This window comes from Magnolia sinica, chromosome 3, assembly GCF_029962835.1.
Source record: "Magnolia sinica isolate HGM2019 chromosome 3, MsV1, whole genome shotgun sequence".
In the NCBI taxonomy this organism is placed as follows: domain Eukaryota; kingdom Viridiplantae; phylum Streptophyta; class Magnoliopsida; order Magnoliales; family Magnoliaceae; genus Magnolia; species Magnolia sinica.
The window spans coordinates 100,861,137-100,879,780 of NC_080575.1; the positions used below are offsets into that span (position 1 = coordinate 100,861,137).

Sequence of the window (18,644 nt, forward strand, 5' to 3'; positions counted from 1 at the left end):
TACAGAGGTCTTCCATTGAAAAAACCACACAAGATAATACACTACATACCTGCCAACAATACAAAAATTGGAAGAAAAAAAAAAAGAAGAAGAAGAGAGAGGATGATATCCATCCAGCCCGAATCGAGTCGCAGTTGTAGACAATCATACATATACACAATCATACAGGCTTCACACGTCTACATCGGTAGCCCTGCAAGAAATGGAGCACTGCCAAACTTCTGGCTAATTTTTGGCGGGAAGCCTTCCCCTTTGGATGGTGAATTCAAAGCAATTAGAAGCCTGTTTTCCAATGAAGCAAGTGGAAGATGATCCGACCGTTGGATCGCCTTCTTGATTGGACGTAAGCAGGCGAGGTGGCTACTTACATGGTTGTTGCAAATAGGTAGTTTGCTGGCCTGAATAGTCGCTTCATTCTCTTTTGTCACCGGAGCCCCAGCCGGATCCTGTTAGTTATAAAACAACCCATCTTTTGTTAGTATAAGACAATCAATATCAAGAAAATGTACTAGGTTGTATCATGCAAGCATGGCCAACCATCTCGGCCATCCCGTCATCATCAAGCTCATGACAGCGATTCAATCGATTCATGTGTCCTTCGCAGCTAGTGTATGCAAAAATATCGTATGGTTGATTCATACAATCATGTATATGAAGATGTTATATACATTGTAACAAATGAAAATATTGCATTTTCCGGAAAATTGATCAAACATATATATTTGCTCGAGTAAATCATGGGATCTTCAAAATCTGAGAAGTTTTTTAATTCCTCACGATCTTATCCCGAAATTATCACATTCTTAATGCAAGAACATTTAGGAGTTAAAATAATTCATTTTATACTATAGATTTATATTTTAAAATTATTTATTAATTTATAATAGACATTTTTAATATTTTATTTTCAACGAGATTTCCCGATAATATCATACGAAGACCTCAAATACAAAAATCTCCTGAGAAATTGCCAAGAACAAGATTTGTCACTATGGTTATACACAAAGAACCGCTCATCGACAACCCTTTTTCACAAGCATGGTGTATTTTCGAAGGCAAAACGTAAACCAAAATCATGAAGGCATGAAGGGAAAAAAAATCGTAGCATACACAATGGTTGGAGGTGATCAATCTTCCTAATCATAATGCGGAACATGATAATATTGTGCATTGTCATATACTGTAGCATACACAACGGTTGTAGGTGATCAAATCTTGCTAATCATAATGCGGTATTGTGCATTGTCATATACTGTAGCATACACAACGGTTGTAGGTGATCAAATCTTGCTAATCATAATGCGGTATTGTGCATTGTTATATACTGTAGCATACACAACGGTTGTAGGTGATCAATCTTGCTAATCATAATGCTGTATTGTGCATTGTCATATAATTCTACCATAATGTTATACCAAGGGAAGAATATGCCGCAATGGTTGTAGGTGATCCACATTGTTAGTTTGGGGCAGGCCCTTAAGTGCAGTACTGGGTCAATCAGAGTATGATGCATAAAAGAAGTAATATGGTATTGCTAGAGAAGAATGACATACCCCAAGCATGAGAAATGTGAATGCTTGCTTGCTATTGTCTCTGCCGAGATGTGTTTCGATCAGCTTCCGCAAATCTGCGAGGCTAGAATCATTTAAGACCCTAAGCTTTGTAATGAACTTCCCTGGATATTCTTTGGATGCCTCCCATTTCACATACACTTCCACCATCCCATTTGTATGTTCTTCATCCCTGGGTCGAGTGTTCTCCTTCGAATCTTGTGGTGTTTCAAAAGAACCAAGTGTTTTATTCATTTGGGTATCTGCCGATTTTGGATCATCTGCTAAGCGAAGGGATGAAAATGGGTCCAGAAGTGCTGAAATTGGACTACCCATGATGTTGTTTCCCACGTTTCGGTCTGATGGAAAACCATTTTGTGATCCAAATTCCGGCTGACGAATGGTTTGCAGTTGGGAGAATTCTTTTGAATTAGTTTTTGGAACAAGCTCCTCGCTGGGCACCACCACAGGAGATGATCGAACCTCAGCAGCTTCAGGCCTTTTTTTGGCTGGCGTTGGGATTCTAACATGTTGTGAAAGTTCTCTGTGGTTCCCACAAAGCATGAATATATTTTGGATTCTTGTTCGTCGTGCAGAAGCTGCATCTTTTGAGTTTTCGAGCTCGCCTGTGAGTCGCAGACTTGCGGGCTTCTCTGTTCTACTTCTGTAATCAGCTTCCCCCAAATCTCTGCTACAAGAATTCGGTGTCTGTACAAAATTTAGAGCAGCGAAAGGATGCATATTGATATCTGTCTGTCGACTAGCATCATCTGTCCCACTATAGTCTACCACCTTTTCTTCAACAACTTCTTTCTCCACCTCTTCCTCCTCTGCATCTTCTCCTTCTTCTTCCCCCTCAAATACAGTACTCAAACATACTTTCTCTGCAAAATTCAGCTCGCTGATATCATCACTCTCAGTCAAGTCCCAAAACCGAGAACTCGATATCGATCCATTCCGGCCATTTTCAGCTTTATGTGCATCCTCATCTATTTCTTTCACATCAAGAACAGTTGGCTGCTCCGCCAAATCCAGATCCATTGATTTCTCCATTCCTTGATCCCCATCAGCATAGATTTCTGAAAGCCGTTTCATAAAATTGCTTTCACCCATGTCTTGCAGCACCTCCACGGAGTCATCCTTCGAATGGCATAGTTCTGACTCGATTTCCTCCAACCGCCGCCTCAGCATCTCGACCTCCTCTTGCTGTTGCAAGAGCTTCTCTTCCATTCTCTTCCCCAATTCGGAAAACTCGTTTTCCATCTGCTGACACTCTCTCAGCTTCTTCTCCAACTCAAGTTTCAGAGCCTGTGTCCTCTCATTGACCTTCAGGTCAATCTCTTCATCCTTTACTACTGATCCCTTTCCTTCCATCTTTTCAAGCCTGGACCTCAGCTCAGCTACTTCTTTTTCTTTACGTTGAAGTTCTTTGTGGGCTTCATTGCGTTCTTTCTCCTTGAGCTTATTCTCCATCTGTAGCTTGAAGATGAACTGGTCCATGGCTGCAATTCTCGATCCCAAGACTGATGAGGAATCCTCGGAGCTGATCTTATCCTTGGCATTTGGAGTATGTGTGCCACGAACAATGCACTTTGCTTTCGCTCCATACTCAAGCGTAGAAATGGTCTTGTGCATCTCTTTAGGATCAGGGCTTGCACATAAAATCATAAGAATCTTTGACTTGTCATCCTCAAAGGAATCCTTAAGAGGGGGGAAAAAAAACCAAAATCAGTTTCTCTAAATCGTTACCAGAAGTTTTTTCAAAAAGACATTACACTCAAAATGAGGAATTGACAGAAGATCAGATTTACCTGAAGGAGCATGGTTAGCTTGCTGTCTCGAAATGGCACATGCGAATCACCATTTGCAATGGATTCAACCACTCTTTTCAGTGCTATATTTCCTTGATTTATCTTACCAGTCTGCAGTGTCAATAGAAATATCAGTTGGGTAGTTTTGTTTATGACCCAGAAACAATTTAAGGCTTGTTTGGATTGGTGGAAACCAATAAGTAGATGAGGAAAGGAAAATGTCAAATCGGAGGAAATTTTCCTTTTCTTTTAGTCCAAGAGTGAAAAAGGAAATGAACCTTTATAAAGGAAATGAAATCTGAGGAAAAGGAAATGGATTTCATCCTATATTTCATAAACGAGGGAAACCATCACATCTGAGGAAATCAATTTTATCTCCTTGGTTACTTTTTGATTTCATCAGCTGGGTATTGTTCTTTATAATCCCGAAACAATTTAATAGAAACATCAGGTGGGTATTTATCTTTACAACCCTGAATCAAAAAGTTGGTAAAGCCATCAAAAGTTGGTAAAACATATATATATATATATATATATATATATATAAACCTGAAAACAGTTTAATAGATTGAAAGCTGGTAAAACCATCAAATTCAGTTAACATAATCTAAAAAAGCCCCATGAAATACAAGTGGAAAAAGAAACAAAATTTACCTGCATTTTTGCTTCAAATCCACTTTGACCAGCTTGTTCTATATTTTCAGAACCCGCCATGTCAACAAGCATTAATCTTCCTCCCACCAAAGGAACATCCAAGATGATCTGTCAATATATTCGCAGAAAAATGAAATTCCAATAGCAAAATTTGTTAAGGGACTGAAAGCCAAGGAGAATAAGAAAAAGAAAAAAACCAAACCAGGCAGTGGCTTCGTGAGCTTCTCTCATTACAATGAGTGCTTTTAACAATCCTTCGCTTTTCTACTTTTGCGACTTCTCTTGATATCTTTCCAGCTTCATTTCCAGAGATATAAGTCGCATTCTTTGCCTTTTTACCCATCACTTCCAATCTTACCTGCAAACTTAAAAAAAGGATTAAATAACAAAGTACCATCATGGTGAATAAGCAATCCTGTGATTATTTATTCTTACTTTAGTGGAGGAATTATATTGTGCGATTGAAGCTCTACATCAAACAAATCCTTGGCTCGTTCAAATTCTTCAAATATTTCATAGTTTTATACTAGAAACCTATTACAAAGTTCATTAGAAAAATTGGAATAACACCGATATTTTCTTTGATAGCTTGAATCAAATAATAATTCCTTGGAAGCTTGTCTTGTTAATAACATGAACCATATTCATTAAATTGGATAAAAATAGCACTATGCTGAACTCATGTTCTCTTTTAAATAAAAAATAAAAAATTATAATTATTATTAGAATCAAATTTATTGATGTCTTGGAAGCTTGTTAACAACATGAATAAAATTCTTGAGAAAATTAATTAACATAAGGGAGCTTTGCTGACGAGTGTGCATGAAAGGTCATCTACAAGCCACACATGTGCAGGCATGGCACATACGTGCGAGATCTAATCCATCCATCAGGTTGGCCCGATTTTGTAAATTTTTCCCAGAGATATAATCTGATCCAACCAACATGGGGGCCCCAATATAGGAATCAGGTGGATGGTTAGAAAACTTCAACCAAGTTTTTCAGAGCCATATATTTATTATTTTTTCTTTTCCTTTTTCAAACTGTGGCCCAACTGACCATTGGATCAACCCGATTCTCTGATCCAATCACCATGTGGGGCCCCAATATAGGAATCAGGTGGATGTTTAGAAAACTTCAGCCAAGTTTTACAGAGCCATATATTTATTATTTTTTTCTTTTTCTTTTCCAAACTGTGGCCCAACTGACCAGTGGATCAAACTGATTCTTGGGCTTAGGCATCAATATCATGGTTACCTGGATCGCAGGTCATTTCGGTATGTGGTACGCTGGGTGTAGGATCATATGCGTCACTCCAATACATACATTGTGCATGCAATATAGTTTTATATAGGAACTAATATTGCAATTTATGTATGAAATGATGAATGTTATTATCATAGAGCCTGCTTAGTATTATATTATAACTAAATAATTAAAAGGATATAGTCCCCCCCACATGCTTAGTGTTGTATTATAATTAAGAGTTTTTTTTTAAAAAAATCCCTAATCCGGATTGCAAAAAACCCTAATCTGGATTGGTCGATAGGAAATGGAAAACATGGGGTGGTTTTGCATTTTAGGTAACACTGGTGGTGGTAGTCGTGCGGTTCTGATGGATGGAATGGACTCGGACCTATCATGCCATGCTCGCACATGCATGGAATGTGAATGAGCTTTTATTGCACATGCATGTGGTCTTAAAAACCTCTAAATTAGGGTACTATTTTGAATATAATTTCATTGAAGCCATAAATTTTTATGGGTTTAGAATGGGAAAAAAAAAGAAGAAGCTTGCAAGTCATTACAAAATTCTATCCATGTACTCAAATAAAAACAAGGGTACTTTATCAAATTGTCTCATGAATTCTGAAATGAGGTTCTCTAAACATGTTACTACATGCACAAAATCTTTAAAATATAAAGTACAAAAACCAACCTACTTAAGTACAATAAAATATCACCAACTTCATCGAAGCTGATTACTAAAATCACCTGTTACGAAAATTCCCAATCGTGAAGGAAGCAAGGTCAAGAAGAGTTTAAAAAGAGGGTGGTATCCATGAAAATAAGATCGAGCAGGATGGAATTTTCACAAATAATTTCAAGGCATAAATCATTCGACGACAATGAATGGAAGAACAGATAAAATCATAAACTAACATACCTCCATCAATAATTTAAAGACATAAAATTATTCTTAAATAAGGAATCAAAGAACAAATAAAATCATAATTACCATACCTTGGATGCACTTCCCCCCTTTGGCCATCCGATGCTTAATCCTCCACCATTGTTGCTAGACAAAAGGTCGTAAATCTCCTCATTGTAGATCTCCAAGACAGTGACTTGCACGAAAGATCCAAACCCACTACTCCGATCAACTGTCTCGTTTTCTTCATCTTCTTCCCCTAAAATATCTCTCAGAGCTCGGTAAACAATCCCAGGCTGCTTAGGACACCCGAACATCGTATGACTCTTCCCAGACCCTGTTGGGCCGTACATCATTATTGTACATTTCGCACCCAATTTCACTCCATTTATCCTCGATTCGACGAATTTCTTGTAGAATGCATCAAGATCTTCATCCTCCGAAACAGAGACCCCATCTAGGCTAAAATCCCTATACCCAATATCTGTTCGGACCCGAACCATCCGTCCATCAGAGGAGATCTTTAATGCCGAAAGGGACTTGTCTTTCCGATCAGGGTAGTCGCGGATCCGACCAATGACTTCGACAGGGTGATCTGTCGATGGGTTTTCTTTAACAGCGGATGTCGGGTTTGGAGATGGGTGGGTGCTTTTAATGCCAGTGAGATGAAGGCGTTGTTTGGATTGGGGGGTTTTGGGTGTGGTTCCATGGCCTGGAATTGGTTTTGCTGGAGTAGTAGGGGCCATGGATAGAAATGGAGATTTTCTTGGATTCTTTGGAGAAATGAGGGTGGGAAGATGGATCTAAAGGCTGCTGTTTTAGGGTTTTGGAGACGGATTCTCAAAGAAGCTGGTTTTGAGATGATAAGTAGAGCGTGGGATGCTGAAATGAAGAAGAGGAAGAATTAGGAGAGAGAGAGAGAGAATCCGATAATATCCGAGCTTTAAAATTTGAATGAAATATAGCCGTTACGTTCCAACGTCTATCTTTAGGAGAAGAGTAAAGTAGAGAGCCGTACAGACGCGCTGAATCGCGCGACTGAGCGGCGACTTAGGCTATTTCCTCGGGAATTAATCGGGACTTCTCATATTTTCTGACTGTATTTTTCAACTTTTTTGAGTGGTGTGGTTTTCTGTTCGGGCCGATGGATCATAGGAGGATGCGTACGTCGCCTAAAATCTAACATCTGGTAGGTGGTAATGTGTATCCTGACCGTCCAAATAGTGGATCCTATCCGTAGATGGCTCAAGGTTGCAATTACATGAAAATGGGCCATCTTATCAATATGGACAACGGCCTTCAAATGGGTCCAACAAACGAAAATGATGAATAAATAGTCTATGCATTGTGATTTCCATCTTACGGCCATCTATAAGGAAGGCCCACTGGATGGGTGGCCAGGATCCACGTTCCCTCCCCTTTTACTTGTCAAGAATCGAGCGATGAGAGCCCCTTCCTCATGCATGATGATAGTTGGCCTCTTACTCGGTAAACAATCGTCAGTGAGAAGAGAAATACAACCCCAAACACACGTGCACGTCGTGCGCGCGTGTGAGATCCAAGATACTCACTGGTGCACCCCCACCATTCTGATGCACTGTCTCAAAATTAGGCCGAAATTCTTATATCGTGGGCCACATATCTACTTTAAATGTGGTACGGTGGCCATTTTATCCGTACATTTCTTTTGCCCGTTGTGGCCCACCTGATCAGTGGAGTAGATTGATCAATGGAAGTTAATGGTGGTGCTTTCCTCTAACAGCTTGGATCCTCACACACTTGCCAGATTGGTGCATTTCACTGGACCAACACATCCTAACCTTCCATCAACCAGGTGGCTAATGGTCGGTGCTATGTGGACCCCACCATGATGTATGTATTTTATCCACGCCGTCCATCCATTTTGAAAGATAATTTTATTGCTTGACCCCAAAAATGAAGTAGATATAAATCTTAGGTGCAACACACCATAGGAAAACAGTAGTGATTGAATTTCCACCATTAAAAACCTCCTAGGCCCCACTGTGATGGTTATTTGACATCTAACCTGTTGATTAGGTCATACAGACTTGGATGAAGGGAAAAAAAAAGTAGCTTGATCCAAAACTTTTGTGGTCCCCAAGAATTTTTTAACGGTGGGCGTTCAATCAACACTGTGCGGTCCATTTGAAATTTTGATCAACCTAATTTTTGGTCTCATACCATAAAATGATCTGTAATAATGGGTGGACGGCATGGATGAAACACATACATCTTTTTTGGGGCCCACAGAGCACCGACCACTAGCCATTGGTTAGTGGCAGGGTCAGTAGCCGATCCGTTTCCCCGCAGGCCCGTTACTCAAAGTGTCAGAAAGGATATATTACAGTGCGCGCGCCACCATTTACTAAACTGCGGCAACTCATTAGCTCACGTGCATGTCAAATCTAACCGTCCAAATTGTGGGCCCCATTTGGATGGATCCTACGCTGAAAGTGAGTGGACAAGCTTAGCAGAACAAGTACAATATGACCGTTGACCATTTTCCTTTGATCCCGTCCATTCTCGACGCTAGTAACCGATGGTTAGGATCATCCAATCCCTTGTGATTTTTTGTTATGCCAGACAATTTGGATGGTCTGGATGGCAAGCATGCATGCCACGTGTACATTGGATGAGATGTTACAATTTTGTGAACTTTGATTTTTAAAATCAACCACCTTGGCTGTTGGCATACAAATGTCGGATCATTGAGGAACAACCAGTGTGGTAAGGAGCTCGTGCAACCAAAACCTCTGTGGGGCCCAGCATGATGTCTTTGTAAAATCCACGCCGCCCATCACTTATGCCAGCTCATGATAGGACGTGAGCCCAAAAATCATGCAGATCTGTAATTCAAGTGGCCCACACCACAGGAAACAGTGGACTGGTACAGCCACCACTGAAAGATTCTTGGGCCCACCAAAGTTTTCCCTTCATCCTGGTGAGACTCACCTTATGAAACGATTGGATGGCGTATAAACGTCACAGTACACCCCAGCAAGGTTTCAATAGCAACCATCACCATCCCACTGTTTCCTTTGGTGTGGCCCACTTGAATCTTAGATCTGCCTGAATTTTGGGCTCACATCTTAACATGAGTCCATCCAAATGATGGACAGAGTGGATGTCACACAGACATAACAGTGGGCCCCAGCGAGACAACATGTTTTAGGAAATGCACATCTCAAATCAATGAAAGGTCTCCAGAGAGGCAGATGCATCTGTGGCTAGGATGGTTTCATTGAAAAGGGTGGAGCACACAGAATTAACGGTTGAGATTATAAACCAGGCTGCTTAAACTCGTCAACCAAACAAGTCTCATTTTCTTTAAAAAGTCATTATAAAGTATCCATTTACCACCCATTCTCAGTTGAATTACTTTATGCAGATTCATTCAACTGTCTCATTCCGCAGCCTGTTTGGATGCTACTTTGAAAACGCGTTTATTACATTTCAGTCAATTTCCATTAAAAATGAAAGTACAATCCTACTGTTTGGCTGCCTCTTAAGAAAATGATTTTTTTAGAGACTTTCACTCATTGAGCTTTCACTAAGGTTAGAATACAATCTAATGCATGACTTTAGCTGTTGGATTTGGATTATTTTCAAATGAATGATAAGGAAACCTTGGATAAGGACTTCTGGAAAAACCATTAAATATTTCAACCTTTGATTGTACAAAGACAATGGTGAATATCTATATATAATCCTAAGGTTGAAATAATTCAAATTGAAGAACTTCTATTTGTCGTCTATCCACCATTAAAAAAAAAAAAAAAAAGTGAGACCCATCATATGTGTTAGTATATACATGTATGTTCTTATGGACCACCATAATACTTAGTACCATATTAGTCTTATAAACCTTATTAACTTATACATTTTAAATATTTTCCCTTATTATAAATAAATGGAAAATGGAGAGAAAAGAATCATTCCATAATTATGAAAAACTCCATGAATTTGCATGGTTTCAAAGCCATGTGATCAGGGTCATTAAATCAGATAGATTTTACATGCTGGATCTCTATCCAGATCTCTTGAGATCATCATCCGAGATCTTTCTGTCTCATTTTATTGTGATTGGCCTCATTCACCCGTTCGTTATTTTTTTATTTTTTTTTAAAAAAAAAACCTCTAGGACTATACATTTATACACTAACAATATGAGTGAATGGTATGAACCATTGGAAGAAATCCTAGATTCAAAGTCTAAACTACTAAAATTTTATCGCAACATGTCAAGATGTATTCTAACCAACCTCGAACTCATTTGAGGAAAAAGAAAAAAGCGTGCAATTGCTGCTTTTTATTTTGGAAGAGAATTTTTGAGGATTCTCTCTCTTTGTGGATGACCCATTCAACTATGGAGAGAGTTCTTTCTTCTTCTTTTTTTCCCCCCTTTTTTTCAGAGGAAATGACACCCAAACGTTGGAAATAAAAATTATGCCCATTCTTTGTGTAGAAAACTTATCTAAGCATCGAACAGAGGAAATGAGGTTCAATTCCAAAGTTCTCCAGAGTTTTATTTTGTTTGGAAGATGGATTCCATAGCCCAGATATGCCCCTAGAGCTATACACGAGCGGAACCAAGTTGAGCTTGGCCCGGCTCAGCTCGGCCGGCAGGCTACCCCAATTCGGACTCCGCTAGGCTCAGCTCAGCTCAGTCTAGCTCAAGCTTGAGCTTGATCTTTCGAGCCGAGTTGGAGTTCAAGCCTACAAGCTGATTTCGAGTTTAGGTTTTATGGTTTTTAATATATATAATGTATATAATATATAATTTATTTAAATATATAAATATTTACCAAATATTTATATTAAGTGAACCCGATCTAAGTCGAATCAATTTGAACCGAGTCAAGTTCGAGTCAAGTTCTGGGCTGAGTCAAGTTAAGCTTGGACTCGGCTCGAAATTTTTTGAGCTTAAAAAATCAACTCAACTCGGCTCGAACCCATTTTCGAGCTGAGTCAAGTCAAGTCAAGTGAGTTAACGAAGCTAACTCTGTTCATGTACAGCTCTACATGCCCCAGGGGGGACCATTCTTTGTACTTGACAAACACAACTAACTCTCCATGGCCCAAAATGGTAAACAAGACCCATACGGGCCGTTAGATTCCCCTATCATAACAGTTCCAATCTCAAAAATGACACTAGTTGGATGATCCTGAACATCCCATCTTATCCTACAAATAGATATACTGAGGGCATGTTTTTTTTTTTTTTTTTTTCTTTTGATGGCACAGGGTGTCCCTTCCCATTTTTGAGGGAGACTATTCATAGGGAGCAAACCCACAGTGATGGCCACTCACCCAAACCCCATTGGGTTTGAGGGAATTTGCAAAACATTGAAATTTAAAAATGATTCAGGGAATCATACTTCTCCAACGTCTGTGAATCCTTTCCAGTTCTCCACGTTTTTCAGGTAATAGTGTCTTCAAAAACAAGATTCAATAAATCAATTTCAAAATGCTGAAAGGAAATAGAGTGACCATTTAACTGTTGACCTTTTCATACCCCTACATGAATCCATAGAAAACCACACTAAAACCACAAATTTCTTTAGGGAACACACGTTTTAAAATTTCCCACAAATTCCATGTTTGTTTTTCAAATCCACAAAATGGTTTTTATAAAAACAAACAGGCATGGACAAGAGTCTGCATTGCAATGTACAAAATCTATAATGCAGGCAACTACCACCATTTCTCAATTCCATCTCAAGGCCACAATGAAGTAACCTGTAATGATTTTTATTTTATTTTTTCCTCTCTTTCCAGTGCTTGCAACAATGGCTGTTGGATCACCAATTTCTTTATCTTGTGCTCCTCACTCAAATCGGGCTCATGGCACAAGGATGGGTCCCACCTTGGATAGATCACCATATCCAAACCTGCATTTCAACATTTACTGATTTCCGTGGTAATCTTTCATAGCTGTGCATTACACGTAAGTTCTCAGGCTATTACAATAAATAAACTACACAAACATAAGAATTTCATCGAAGGGAAAAAAACAAAAAAACAAAACAAAACAAAAAAGATTGTATTGGATTGAATTTAGGAGACAACAAACACCCTTAGCTCTCCCCTGTCACCCCTTGTGATGCGGGTACCCTCATCAACATACGTAACTTCAAAATCACCGCTTCCCCTATTGGATGGAGGCCTTAATGCATCTGGAAGACGAGGCAGCTCAATTGGTGGCAACTGTGAGAGACTTCCTGTAGGTGTGACCGTCGTTTTCTCGAATACTATCTTTATCTTCGCTGATCCTACACACATTCGACGGATACCATCTTTCAATACTTTGTTTTTTTTTTTTGGCAGACATTCCTTGATCATGTTCCGGAGTTTTCATGGACACCCATGTAGGTGAGGTTCATGGCATTTTTTTTCCAGAAATAGTAATTACATGGAATGAGAAATTATCTGATGTCGAGCACACAACATGGACGTGCAAGGATTCATGACCATCTGGCCTTGATCAGAAGGTGGTCAGAAGTGGGACCCACTTAAGTTTATGGGAAATATCTGTATAGCAATAAATGTTTGATTAACTGATTATAGTCCTACCATCTATGGTAACCATCCATGCTACCAAAATCATCACAATTAGGAATTCTCAGTAACTATGGATTAATCCATCCCAACAAATTGACTCCAAACACAGCCAAGTACCGAGTTGACTCAGACTGCCAGGTTCCTTGTGCCATGTTGAAGCTCCTATTTTATCAAATATTCAGCTGATTCAACAATAGACTCGGCCAGTTTCTAATAAAATCAGTGATTCAGCCAAACGGAACTCTGACATGAAGAAACCGATTTCAAGAGTAGAGACAGTTTCTGAACATTGATAAAAAATGAGGCTATGGACCAATAAGAGAAGGGAAGAAACCAACCTATAATTTCGAATTTGTGAGCCAATGTGGCTGTCACTTCTATTGGTGGAACTGGCCATGGAGTGCCTAACTGAAGCTCCACTATGTTATCAAAATCTTTGCTTAGGATATCGATCCGTTGGAAAACCTAGCAAAAGATAAGCAGTTAGTTTTCCTTATGTGCCTTTTCCACTTCTTCCTACATGGTAGTGACTCATCTACCATACATGTGGCATACGTGCTCATCAATCCAAACTGTCCAAAAAGCATACTTACCGGATAATCCTAGGCATCTAATTGGTGGTCATCAAATGGATGGGTGAAAAGAAAATGGAAGCAGTCCTAATCCAACAAAGATGGTCCAATCATACGATTTATTTTTGGAAAATGCTACATCCACGAGCTCACAATGACATTCTGGGATTACTTACATGTATGTGAGGTCTACTTGCAATAAGAAGATATCAACCATCTGACTTTCCCTTTGAATTTGGACCACCCACTATATTACTCTCAACCATTCGTTTGATAGCCATTAAATGGGCAGTTAGAATTGCATAATCAGTGTGATTTTAGAGAGATGCTCCATCCACAATGGGACCCACAATTTGGATGATCTAGATATTTGTACATTGGTGCCAGATGTGAGGAGAATGAGCCACCACCATTATTTAAATTGTGCAAAACTAACATAGGAGTACAGCCGTTCAAACGTACCTGGCCCAGAGTTATGGGCAGTAGCCTTCCTGTGGGAGGCCCGGGCCGGCTCCCACCAAGTGTACGAGACGAGAATGCACTACTGTAGATCAATTTCCATCTACCCTGGAGTTTATCAAGATCGGTGGATAGGTCGACAAGTCCTGCAACAGCTTCGAGCTCCTTGGCAGCTGAATCTGCCCTTTTCAAATCTTCCTCACTCGCGGCAAGACCTCTGTTCAGTCCAGAAACAGCACTCTGCATTCCATCACCTTATAATGTGTTGAAGGAAGAAGGCTATACAGTAATTAACACTAGAACAGTTGCGATTACTGGCCATCTCAACAGACAATGAACTCCAATGCACATAATCTATCAGGAATATCTAAGTCGTAATTAAATGTTGTTAGCAAACTACAATAGACTTGTCTCTGGAGTATACAAATTAATCTTTTTCTGTTATGGTGACAGGTTTTTGAGTGTTTCAAGCTTATGAGATCAGTCTATTCTCTACTATTAAAGGAAACGGATCCACTGCAATCACTTATTTCTTAGTTGCCAAACACTGCATTTGTGTATAAATACATGTTTGAAACCCAGCTATTCATCTGTTGGACCCTATACTGATGGGCTTTAGTCCAAATATCACATGGATCAGACTATCCTAGCCACTGATTGGAAGACTTTTGGTAATTGAGAATGAATGGTTAGAAAGAAAAAGGTCCAACCAATGGTTGAATCCAATTACAAAACATCCTCCAATCAGCAGCCAGGATCATCTACACAATGGTAATCTGTTCGGGTAACAGAATTTTCTGAAACTCCATGAAATGCCAATCATACCCAATGACCGCATGGCAATTACAGCAGACAACGTAAGCAGGTATCGTGGGTCTGCAGATTGTCTCAGGTGCTGCAATTGTAGCCTTTCTATGATATACTCTGTGGTTCATTGGGAGCGCTGCATATCGATCTCCATCTCCCTTGTATCTTATGAAATTTAGCAAGAATCGACAAGCTTTCTAACATTTTCAAGCCCATTCCTCAAAACCTCTTCAGTCATAGACAAACACACGTTTAGCCCATATATAGTATATCACATAAGGCCACCTTATCCTCCAGAGCTGAAAAGGTACTGCAGTTCCGAAGATGGGTGATCCCAAATCAATGTTACCTAAATCAACAAATCCCCTCAGTTTCCATTCCAAACCACACGATCCATATTACAGGTCATTTGCAAACTGGATCATTATTTGTAGCAATCCAAAATTAAAGTTCTATACCCTTAGTGTTGATTGCAATGTAATATAAATCTATATTAAGAATGTAGAGATCTGTACTTTGATTTATGCAATAGCATGCCCATATACATATGTATGAACGTATGCCTACAAACATATATATGGATCTAAAACAATAACATCCATCATTTCATATGTAGATTAAAATATAAGTTCTTATATAAAACACTATATATACTTAGTGCCTGTACTGCAGCTACCCACATGATCCTAGCCCTAGCATACCCCACAACGAATGAAGTAGTGTACCATGTACCTGTTCCGTACCACGTACAGGAGGGACCCATGATCCAGGTAAACTTGTTCCAAATATGAGAATGAATCTTCATGCATTCTGGTAATGATCCCCCATTCATGATGTATGCTTGTCACTTTTACAAGGTCACGGGGTTCGGAATAGTACATATCAAAGCATTCAGCACGACAAAGACAGGTTAAATCACATGGGAACTTTGATTTATGGTTTTTTTTTTCCAGGGATGAGAGTCCAAGTAGGTTGCTTCTTTTGAATCCACTCAATCTTCTTCAAATCTCTCCTTGAAAATCAAATAGGGTGCAAGAAATCATGTTTTGCTGGTTCCAAAATTTTAAGAAGGTTAGATTCTCTCCTTTATGCAGTCTCACAGGAAATTATCCCAAAGAACTGAGCTCATGAGATCTTTAAATCTGGGCAAAAGATATGACGTGATGATTTAGATGATTTGAAGTACCTCACAGGAAATTGGGAAGTGAAGTATACACTTATGTGAGATGGAATTGTTATTGGAAAATGACAAATAAATGCCGCCTTTTTTTATACATGCACCTTTCTTTCATGAGATCTTTAAATCTAAGCAAAAGATACGATGTGATCATTTAGAGGATTTGAAGTACTTCACGGGAAATTGGGAAGTGAAGTACACACTTATGTGAGATGGAATTGTTATTGGAAAACGACATATAAATGCCACCTTTTTTTATACATGCACCCTTTCTTTCTACTTCTGGTATCAAAATTAGAAAGAAAGATCCATGAATAAAAGGCAGGGTGCATGAATCAGTTCACTAATTATCATCGAACAAAATATGTGTCAGAACTTCTTGAAAGATTTGGTGTGTTTGGACAGTAAAACCATGGGGAAACTAAGCAAAAAACACGTGAAACTGACAAAGAAAAAACAGGGCAAATGATGAAATTGAAGAAGAGTTGTGATTAACTGTGGCAATTTTTCTTTTGCCTATGAAACGTGCTGCATGAGGCTATCTACTTAAGACTTCAGCATTTCCCCATGTGATTGGAAAAAGAAAAAAGACCCATGTTTTTTGTTCCCCCCCCCCCCCCCCCCCCCCCTTTTTGGTGTGGGGGGTTGAAAGGTTAGCAGGAGAAATAGACCAGTAGGAACAATAGAAATTCTTCTCGGGAATTTGGTTGGTGGTCAATGGTATCTTACTATTGTAATGCCAGACAGCTCACTGAGTAAATCCTGGGAAACAGAACCTTGTGCAAGAGAAAAATAAAAAGGTCTTCGATTAGGAGATGGAACATTTAGATTCTACTTCATGTGGAAAGAATCTCAAACCCAAACAACAGGAGCTCTATCACCGAGTTTTGTATCTTCTTGGGAAAGTTGAGCACCAAGAAACAAACAGCTACCCTAAGATCAAGCACAATAGTACTGCATATCTTCAACTAGAGCTTAAATTCTTTGGCTAATTAGATGCTTAGCCGATACCAACATCCACATGAAAATCAAAGTAGCACGAGCATAACCTCGAATCGTGTCCGTCAGGAAAAATGGAAATCAAGTTTCATTGACATTTTATCAAGGAAGTAATTCGAGAAATGTGATCTTCAAGCTCTCGATACCATCCACGTTGCTTTGATGGGAAGTGTTGAATGTGTTTGTTTCGTTCTTTTACAAACTTATTCATTTATCATTTGTGCAGGTTGGAGTATTGTTTTTTGTTGAAAGTTGGTCCATTTATTTTGATTATGTGTATTAAGTAATATGTATCAAAATCGAAACAAGGATTTGGAGAGCGAATTTTGCTCTAAAAATTTCAGACAAAAAGTAACAGAGAGTTCCCTTAAGGGAAGACCGTTGACACGAAAGCCGTCCAAAACCTCAACAATCAAAGTAGTCTTAATAAATGCAACCCAACCAAAGAATTACACACATGAAAGGGACCAGAATTAATCCACAAACCAAATTGAATTACAACAGATACCCACTTTCCAACTCACATGCACAAATGCGATAATCAACAAAAGAAAAGTAGGCATCAAACAAGAAATTGACCGAACTAGAGTCGGGCAATGAGCTCATAAGAAATTAAATGAATTACAGGTTACCATATCCAAAACAAACCAAGAAAAGTGTAAAATGAGATACAACTCAAAATAATTATAAAATAAAATTAAAAAAATCAAGACTGCATTTGCAAGTGAAGGCGAGTCGAATTGTGAACACTCGGTTTAATCAGGACAAGTGACAAAAACTAACAATGCTTCCCATAATGGGGATGTAGCCCTGAAACTGCTGTTGCATATGTTCAAAGTCCGACTTGAAAGAGACAGTTGCATTTTGTAGCTCAGACCCTCAACATGAATTCAAGGATTGCCATGATTTCATAATTTCCATTTAATGCAGCTAATTACTGCAATCCAATTCAATATTGCATCCCAACACTCCCTAAAAAGCAATTAGAAGAGCATTAACAACGGAAAAGGATCACACTCATAAGCAATCAGATGAGCACAAACAGTGAAAATACAGCTGATCCAACTGAATCACATGTTACCCATTTCCAGATTCAACAAAAAGGGCATCAGAAACGCGAAATCAACCGAACCCAATTGAAATTTCCTACTCACAGGCAATCACAAGTACAAAACCAATGAAAAGAGTGTAATCGAATGATGATAAAAGGCACCCACTAGCGATTTAGTGGGAATTGAACAAAATCAAGCATTTGGAGAACACAAAGAGCACCCATCGTTGAAGAAACAAGGACTCACCAGCAGTTTCAGCTTCAAAAAAGCAACAGCCTTGGGTGACGGTTCCTTGAATTCAGGAGGCGGTGGCGGCGGGGGCTCGAGGACCGAGCTCCCATCGACAGCCAATCCACGGATGAGATTTCTCCTTGAGGGATTCCATCTGTGAAGAGAGGGCGTGTGGGATTTGAGATTCCAAGTTCTGGGTGTTGGAGAGATGTTATTGGAGAGAAGGAATGGAAGAGAAGGAGGAGGAGGAAGAGAAGGAGAGAGAAAGGATAGAGATGGTATTAGAAAAGAAGCCATGGAGTTTTTTGGCCTTTCTGTGAAATGAGGAGAGGATGGGATTGTAGGGTTTATCTCTCTGCTGAGATTCTGTGTCGGTTGGGAGTCGTTTTTCTGTTGGAAATTTGAGGATTTATGTACAGTTTATATCGTTGGTGACTTGAGTTTGGGAAGTAGGGCCCACCAGATCAGTGATCCCGACCGTTGATCTGATGGTATCCTACAAGACCAGAGTCTGATTCTCTCAAGATCTTCAAGTTGAAAGGCTTTAGAGCCCGTTTGGCCCAGCGGATTGGAAGGAAGTGGATGGTATTGGAAGGGA

The 18,644-nt window shown here is 39.3% G+C and overlaps 2 protein-coding genes across 2 annotated transcripts; both read right to left on the bottom strand.

Annotated features, from left to right (window-relative positions):
• Positions 1–18: 18 nt before the first annotated feature.
• LOC131240434 (kinesin-like protein KIN-10A) lies at positions 19–7,059 on the bottom strand. The gene is made up of 6 exons (XM_058238662.1): positions 6,260–7,059; positions 4,218–4,373; positions 4,016–4,123; positions 3,362–3,472; positions 1,554–3,251; positions 19–446 (listed from the first exon to the last, which is right to left on the bottom strand). Exons 1-6 carry the CDS (start codon positions 6,911–6,913, stop codon positions 180–182), a joined length of 2,994 nt encoding a protein of 997 aa, XP_058094645.1. The 5' UTR covers positions 6,914–7,059; the 3' UTR covers positions 19–179.
• A 5,021-nt stretch (positions 7,060–12,080) lies between these two features.
• Positions 12,081–18,381, bottom strand: LOC131240435 (plastid-lipid-associated protein 6, chloroplastic). The gene is made up of 4 exons (XM_058238663.1): positions 18,062–18,381; positions 13,784–14,020; positions 13,088–13,214; positions 12,081–12,460 (listed from the first exon to the last, which is right to left on the bottom strand). The coding sequence occupies exons 1-4, from the start codon at positions 18,341–18,343 to the stop codon at positions 12,246–12,248; spliced, it is 861 nt and encodes a 286-aa protein (XP_058094646.1). The 5' UTR covers positions 18,344–18,381; the 3' UTR covers positions 12,081–12,245.
• Positions 18,382–18,644: the final 263 nt, after the last annotated feature.

Excerpts from the sequence above, each read along its gene's own strand:
- LOC131240434 (XM_058238662.1), bottom strand. The coding sequence starts at position 6,913 with ATGGCCCCTACTACTCCAGCAAAACCAATTCCAGGCCATGGAACCACA. Across the intron at positions 4,124-4,217 it reads GCTCACGAAGCCACTGCCTG|ATCATCTTGGATGTTCCTTT; the intron begins GTTTGGTTTTTT and ends ATATATTGACAG. Across the intron at positions 447-1,553 it reads TCACATTTCTCATGCTTGGG|GATCCGGCTGGGGCTCCGGT; the intron begins GTATGTCATTCT and ends TATAACTAACAG.
- LOC131240435 (XM_058238663.1), bottom strand. The coding sequence starts at position 18,343 with ATGGCTTCTTTTCTAATACCATCTCTATCCTTTCTCTCTCCTTCTCTT. Across the intron at positions 14,021-18,061 it reads TTTTGAAGCTGAAACTGCTG|AGTGCTGTTTCTGGACTGAA; the intron begins GTGAGTCCTTGT and ends GATGGAATGCAG. Across the intron at positions 13,215-13,783 it reads TGCCCATAACTCTGGGCCAG|GTTTTCCAACGGATCGATAT; the intron begins GTACGTTTGAAC and ends ATCTTTTGCTAG.